The 8,182-nt window shown below is 42.1% G+C and overlaps 1 protein-coding gene across 1 annotated transcript; it reads left to right on the forward strand.

The window, feature by feature from the left end:
• Positions 1-2,977: 2,977 nt before the first annotated feature.
• On the forward strand, positions 2,978-6,637 carry LOC137282424 (uncharacterized). The gene is made up of 5 exons (XM_067814170.1): positions 2,978-3,519; positions 3,780-3,838; positions 4,023-4,071; positions 4,556-4,615; positions 5,927-6,637. The coding sequence occupies exons 1-5, from the start codon at positions 3,276-3,278 to the stop codon at positions 6,160-6,162; spliced, it is 648 nt and encodes a 215-aa protein (XP_067670271.1). The 5' UTR covers positions 2,978-3,275; the 3' UTR covers positions 6,163-6,637.
• Positions 6,638-8,182: the final 1,545 nt, after the last annotated feature.

Genomic DNA, 8,182 nt, shown 5'->3' on the forward strand with positions numbered 1-8,182 from the left:
TATCACTTTTACCTATATCTACCTCTCCTCCCACTGCATACCTGTCACTTCTACCTTTCTCCAGCTCTCCTCCCACTGTACCCCGTCACTTCTACTTTTATATACCTCTCCTCCAACTACACACCTGTCACTTCTACCTGTATCTAAATCTCCTCCCACTGCACACCTGTCACTTCTGCTTTATATACCTCTTCCAACTTCACACCTGTCATTTCTACCTGTATCTAAACCTCCTCCCACTGCATATCTGTCACTTCTACCTCCATCTACTGTTTCTGCCACTACACACCTGTCACTCCAACCTGTATCCAGCTCTCCTCCCACTACACACCTGTCACATATCTACCTCTCTTCCCACTGTATACCTGTCACTCCTACCTTTATATACCTCTCCTTCCACTATAACACCATTCATTTCTACCTGTATCTACCTCTCCTCCCACTGCACCTCGTCACTTCTACCTTTATATACCTCTTCTTCAACTACACACCTATCACTTGTACCTGTATCTACCTCTCCTCCCACTACACACCTGTCACTTCTACCTGTATTTACCTCTCCTCCCACTGCATATCTGTCAGTTCTACCTGTATCTACTCATCCATCCACTAAACACCTCTCACTCCTACCTGTTTCCAGCTCTCCTCCCACTACACACCTATCACATATGTACCTCTTCTCGCACTGCATACCTGCCAGTCTTACCTTTATATACCTCTCCTCCCACTATAACACCATTCACTTCTACCTGTATGTTCCTCTCCTCCCGCTGCACACCCGTCACTTCTGCTTTTATATACCTCTACTCCAACTACACACCTATCACTTTTACCTATATCTACCTCTCCTCCCACTGCATACCTGTCACTTCTACCTTTCTCCAGCTCTCCTCCCACTGTACCCCGTCACTTCTACTTTTATATACCTCTCCTCCAACTACACACCTGTCACTTCTACCTGTATCTAAATCTCCTCCCACTGCACACCTGTCACTTCTGCTTTATATACCTCTTCCAACTTCACACCTGTCATTTCTACCTGTATCTAAACCTCCTCCCACTGCATATCTGTCACTTCTACCTCCATCTACTGTTTCTGCCACTACACACCTGTCACTCCTACCTGTATCCAGCTCTCCTCCCACTATTACACCTCTCACTTCTGCTTGTATCTACCTCTCCTCCCACTGCATACCTGTCACTTCTACCTGCATCTACTCTTCCTGCCACTACACACCTGTCACTCCAACCTGTATCCAGCTCTCCTCCCACTACACACCTGTCACATATCTACCTCTCTTCCCACTGTATACCTGTCACTCCTACCTTTATATACCTCTCCTTCCACTATAACACCATTCATTTCTACCTGTATCTACTTCAACTCCCACTGCATACCTGTCACTTCTACCTGCATCTACCTCCGGTCCCACTGGATAAATGTCACTTCTACCTGCATCTACTGTACCGGCCACTACACATCTGTCACATATCTACCTCTCCTCCCATTGCATACCTGTTACTCCTACCTTTATATACCTCTCCTACAACTACACACCTGTCACTTCTACCTGTATCTATCTCTTCTCAAACTGCATACCTGTCACTTTTACCTCAGTGTACAGTTTCTGCTACTACACTCCTGTCACTCCTACCTGTATCCAGCTCTCCTCCCAGTACACACCTATGACATATTTACCTCTCCTCCCACTGCATACCTGCCACTACTACCTTTATATACCTCTCCTACAACAGCATACCTGTCACTTCTCCCTTTATATACCTCTCCTCCCACTATAACATCACTCACTTCTACCTGTTTCTACCTCTCCTACCACTGCATACCTGTCACTTCTACCTGCATCTACTCTTCCTGCCACTTCACAATTGTCACTCCTACCTGTACCCAGCTCTCCTCCCACTACACACCTGTCACCTATCCAAATCTCTTCCCACTGCATACCTGTCACTAGTACCTTTATATACCTATCCTCCAACTACACAGTTGTCACTTCTACCTGTATCTACCTCTCCTACCACTGCATACCTGTCACTTCTTCATTGAATATACCTCTCCTCCCACTATAACACCTCTCACTTCTACCTGTATCTACCTCTCCTTCCACTGTACCCCGTCACTTCTACTTTTATATACCTCTCCTCCAACTACACACCTGTCACTTCTACTTGTATCTAAGTCTCCTCCCACTGCACACCTGTCATTTCTGCTTTTATATACCTCTCTTCCAACTACACACCTGTCAGTTCTACCTTTATCTACCTCTCCTCCCACTGCACACCTGTCACTTCTACCTACATGTACTCTTCCTGCCACTACACACCTGTCACTCCTACCTGTATCCAGCTCTCCTCCCACTACACACCTGTCACATATCTACCTCTCCTCCCACTGCATACCTGTCACTCCTACCTTTTTATACCTCTCCTTCAACTACACACCTGCCACTTCTTCCTGTATCCACCTCTCCTCTCACTACACACCTGTCACTCCTACCTGTATCCACCTCTCTTACTACATAAACGTCCTTCTTCTCTGTATTTCCCTCTCCTGTTACACCCTTCTTTCTGTCACCGTTCCCATTACCTGCACACCCTGCAATTACCCACCCTCCCTCTTATCTAGACCCGACCCATGACCAATTTCTCTCCCTGATGTATGCCCTCTTAATATCTGTATTCAAAGAGTAACATATTGTCTGAGATATTTTTTTTCTAATTCAGTGTTGTTTTTGGAAGTAGTCACAAATAGTGGTCAATCGTTATAATGTGATGCAATGGGATTGGCTTTGTTTTAATGCATTTTTTCTTTTTCTGTTGAAGCGGAATTAGAGAGCAGGTATTTCGAGGAGTCAGTGTACCATTCTTGATAATCCCTTCCTATTATTGAATTGAAGCTATGTTGTAGACTGCACTATTCTTAGTGGAATAGAGACAGTGACATTTTCCGTTTCAGAATGGACGCCTTCCCCAAAAGTTCTATCTGCCAACAGCAGTTTACCTTGAAAAGTCCAGCTCCCTTCCTACTGCCCTGTCTATACGATGTATGTGAGACATGAGAGTATCAACAAAGATATAAATGACACAGAGAATGCAAGCAGCGCTCTGAAGGAGGCCATCCACCACACTTTCCATTCTCTGAGGACACAACTCGACCAAAGAGAGAAGGAACTGATCATCGAGCTTGAGAATCAGACGAAGCAGGAACTGTCAAATCTGCACACCGAAAAAGTTACCTCTGAAGGCGAGAGTGCACGATGCAAGTGGATCTCAGACTATATCAAGACCGTTCTCAGATATCTTCAAACTTGGACTTTCTCACACTGGAGAGTTCAATACAAGACACAACGAAGACGCACCTCGTATCACTTCCACCAGAGAGGCACAGGACACCTGCAGCCAAATTCAACACGAGGGGGCTGGATAAATTGAAATCCGACATCTCTGCCTTCAGATCTGTCAATGGACATGTTTCACCATCTGATAAGCACACACTTACATGTGCTTACTTCTTACTTTATGAATACGTCTTAATGTTTACAGTAATACTGATAGAACTTTATCAATAGTGAAAAGTTTGAAACCTTTTTTTATATATATATTTTTTATATAAAGCCCCCGTAAAATGGCTTATCGACGCTGTTTTTAGACATTTCCAATAACAATAATTCAGTGAAACATTTAAATCAGTTGAAGAAGCATTAGCTGGTTATCATGACATAAAAGGCTTGAATAGTGAACAGCTGTAGCTTATCTTACAGACAAAGGTACACAGACCGCCGAGTTCCATTTAATTGACACGAAGAACGTACGCAGGCAGGTAAGTACTTCTTAATCTGTAGGCAAGCGTATATACGTCGCTTATTATGTAACTAACATCAACATTTCACGATGTACATATTATAATGTTCACCTTGTCTGTAAACTGAGCTCGTATATTAGAGCTGAAACATGCCAATGTGAATCTAAGATCGCGACATTGAATTATTTTATCTCATTTCAAGGTGAAGTCCCCGGAAGCTGTCAACGTTTCAACGCCACTGCCACAGTTTGGTAGGGTTGTTTTTCATTACCTTGAAAACATTTATAAAATAGAAAATAACAAAATTAAAAACACTACTGTTTACATCTTTTTTCCTCCTGCTATGTTATCAGAATGGATACATAGTTATTCTGATATATATCAGAAACACATTCCCAAACATCCTTAAGATTTGAATAAAAATATTAACGAATCTTCACAACTTAACGATATTAGAAAATACATAGCTTGGTAATCAACATTCGGGTTTTGTACAATATGTTATCCTGGTAGTGCGATATGTGTACACATAATGGACAAGGATCCTTCATATTATCATTACCCGACAGCAGTCACATTTTGTGTAAATCTTCAGTGTTAGACGGATCCAGATGAGTCGTGGAAATGGTATGCTAAGATGGAGAACCCCCAAGTCCTGAAAATCGAACTTGCTCTTTATTTGTTCATGTCTGTAAGTAGTGATGGTTTTGTTCTTTAATCCTGAAATATTTACAGATGCGGGGAGTAACACCTACAGTCTGCAAACAGAAACAAGGACCACGTTGACATTACTATGTGAGTCAAATCAGTCTAGTAGTTGTTGACCTTACACTACTGATGTGCGCGCTTCTCAAACAGGATATGTTACTGACTCTGCCCTAACGTGCAACCACTGGGATGTTGTACAGGACGCTGCTGAAATACTTTCACACTGAGCGCTTTCAGATAATATCACTGAAATCCATTGGGAGCCCAATTTTAGTCTCAGACATTTTCTTATCAAAGACATGGGAATGGTTATAATGCGTGAATGTTTTCCATCTTCTGATTGCATGGTAAGGCATTGGATTTAGACTCATTAAAGCATGGGCTCCTGGGGTTTGAGGGTGCAAGGTGTACCATCTCCAAGGTTAAAGATCCAGAGGAGCTTGAGGTGTCAGGAGGTATGGGGTTGGAGGGTGCGAGGTATACCATGTCCAAGGATAAAGGTACAGAGAGCTTGATGTGTCAGGAAGTAATGGGTGTGAGGGTACGTGGGGTACAATCTCCAAGGATAAAGATCCAGAGAGCTTGAGGTGTCAGGAAGGAGTCCACTTGTGACCGGCTGTAACAACCTTGTTTGCAGACTCTTTCAGTGTTGTCACCACCCTTAGTGTACAGTACACAAACATGTGCACTTAAAAGAACCCACCGATACGTCAGTAAGTGACCAGGTGGTGGCCACATGAAAACGTGAAAACATCTACTTGCGGGTACAGCAACGGCAGTACATTTGTACAAAGTACTGTGACTCTGTGTCCCAATTCACCCAGCTGTAAATGGGTACCTCATATGGATGTGAAAACCGCAATGACTTGGTGCACCTAATAACTGCAAGACTGGTATGGTCCCTAGGGAGTTGAAATTCATAATCAATTCAGGGCCGTAGGTAACTTTCCTTACTAAGGTGGTCACTATATAACGTTAAAAGAATCATATGTCAATATATACTCTGATGCATGAAAAAGTAACCTGTAAAATATTCCCCCTTGGAGACTATACTTAAAGAGCATATATGCATAGTAAGTTAACATGCCTAAATAATGAATACGATCAAATATATTAAGCAGATTATACAATTTTGTGTTTCTAAGCCGGAGTAAACGTTGAAACTGCAAGCTTAGTATTCAATGGAGTTTATAGCCAACATTTAGATTACCGACACAAATATTTTCACAGCGTTAAAATGTCTATTTATATCAGAATTCTAACACAATTCACACAGACGAAAATGGCAGCCGATATTCAGTGCGGTGTTTCACTGAAACGAGGTTGACAATAAAATGTCTAATTTGTTGTCTAAAGTCGGGAAATGCATTAAATTGTAAACAAAATGTATATTTCCAGGTCCTCAACTACAACTGGACGCTGCTCGAGCCAACACAGACATGTGCCACGTAACTACAGACGGTCAGCTGGTCAACTCACAGCCCGCCAGACAACACAGACACAGCGGCAGGTTGCGGAAATATCTGGGTACATGTGCCTCCATCTCCATCCCCCTTCCTCCATCCCCTCTACTGTCACCCCTGCCCCACACACCCCATAGTACTGGGAGACACACTCTAGGGTGGGTGTGGTGAGTAGAGGGTGGTGGCTTGTCCTGGAGGTGGGTGTGGTGGAGGAAAGCCAGGTGGACAGTGAGATGTATGTTTGTTGACAGTGCCTCTCCTGGTGTGTCATTGTAGGGAGATGTGGCACACACCGGGGGTTCTCTGTACCAGGGTGTGGCAGCAGGGGGAGGTGGGGAAGTGTTACAGTAACACAATATCTAACACACTCGGCACACAGGCCACCCTCCAGTATGGCGTTGTGCTGGATGTGGGGAGGGGGAGACTCTCCTTCATCGACCTCGACAGAGAGGTTGTTTTAGCCAAGGTGGATGTTGAGTGGAGGGAGTCTCTTCTTCCCGTGTTTGGTGCTGGGCCACCAGGTCTCTACACAGTCAACATGAAGGTGATAAGTGGGGCAGATATCACCATGACTGACGCCAAAACGTCACTTATCTATGACGCCTTGAATTGGACAATAAAATAATCACGGCATTGTGTAAACATGTAAGTGTGGTTTATTTATTTAAAATGTCAAATGTAATTGTAGTGATTGAGGCGGACGTATAAGGTGTTTGTCTATGTGTACAAGAATGTAACGTGGTCAACTAAATGTCGAGATGTTCAGATTCGATTCTGAAGTCAAAATTGAAACTGAAACATGGAAAAATGTAAGTTTGGGTGTCCACGTTTTCACGATACCCCGCTTTACTAGCGTCATAGAGATAAACATACATACATACATACATACATACATACATACATACATACATACATACATACATACATACATACATACATACATACATACATACATACATACATACATACATACATACATACATACATACATACATACATACATACATACATACATACATACATACATACATACATACATACATACATACATACATACATACATACATACATACATACATACATACATACATACATACATGCAAAGTGAAAGTAGTGTAGTAATGATCACTGTAGAAGGTTCCTACGATGTTGGAACGGCCTGCAGGCCCAGCGCCGATTGGTATTGCATCTTGCCGGCAGTTTGAAATATGTTCACGCCCTTGTAGCCCTCAGTATATTTTCTCCAAAAAGAGCCTTTCTCACTGACTTTGAGAATCATCCATGAGTGAGTGACGAGAACGATTAATTATAAAAATACAAATAAATTGATAGCACATACATTGTAAAAACCTGTCAACGAAGGACAGTAAAACTAACTGGAATACCACAGAGTAAAGCGTAAAACTAGTGATTAGACCTAAAACAATGTATCTATAGAGGACAATACAATATAAACATGAACTATAGGTTGCCAAGAACTGAAGATAGAACACTATATTAAGGACCATGGAGACTTACAGTACATTTGCTTCCTGCATGGACTCTAGCTAGATTTACATCGTCCCTTCAGCTGTTAGCAGTTTAGACAATAACGGAATATCTATTCCACGATTAAAAACCTGGAAAACTTTAATTTACATCAAATGTTTTGGGACTTAAGTACCCTCTCAGAAAGACAATGTTTTTTCAGTACTTCAACCCCCTTTGAGGGTACAGCCACTAACGACTTGAGTTACTAATTTTATCTTCCAATCATAAAATATTTTATGTATTTACAATTCATTCAACAAATCTAATTCCTTTAAAATGCAATAATTAAAGGAGGACTAACATTGCTGAAAAGATCCTTCATACTTCGTGAAGTAAAAGACTGATCCCTTGTGATGGAATACTCATCACAGTCAAGCAGGACATGCTTGACTGTGATTCTTTCATCACAAGGGATGCAGAACGGAGGATCCTTGCTTTTCAAAAGGTATTCATGAGTATATCTCGTATGGCCAATATGACATCGCCGCAAAATGATCTCTTCAAATCTGGACTGACAACGCAAGTGGGTATACCCAATATAAGGTTTTATTGCATGTAATTTATTTACGCCCACTTGGGTGTCCCATTTCTTTTGCATCAGATTACGGATATACGATCTAATTGTAGCTTTATAATCAGAGTATGGAATAAGTGGTGTCAC

Source organism: Haliotis asinina, chromosome 4 (genome assembly GCF_037392515.1).
Source record: "Haliotis asinina isolate JCU_RB_2024 chromosome 4, JCU_Hal_asi_v2, whole genome shotgun sequence".
In the NCBI taxonomy this organism is placed as follows: Eukaryota; Metazoa; Mollusca; class Gastropoda; order Lepetellida; family Haliotidae; genus Haliotis; species Haliotis asinina.

Bases quoted from the DNA above. Each gene is read 5' to 3' on its own strand.
- LOC137282424 (XM_067814170.1), top strand. From the start codon at position 3,276: ATGCAAGTGGATCTCAGACTATATCAAGACCGTTCTCAGATATCTTCA. The intron at 3,520-3,779 runs GTGCTTACTTCT...CTTATCTTACAG, and splicing joins TGATAAGCACACACTTACAT to ACAAAGGTACACAGACCGCC. The intron at 4,072-4,555 runs GTAGGGTTGTTT...AAATATTTACAG, and splicing joins AACGCCACTGCCACAGTTTG to ATGCGGGGAGTAACACCTAC.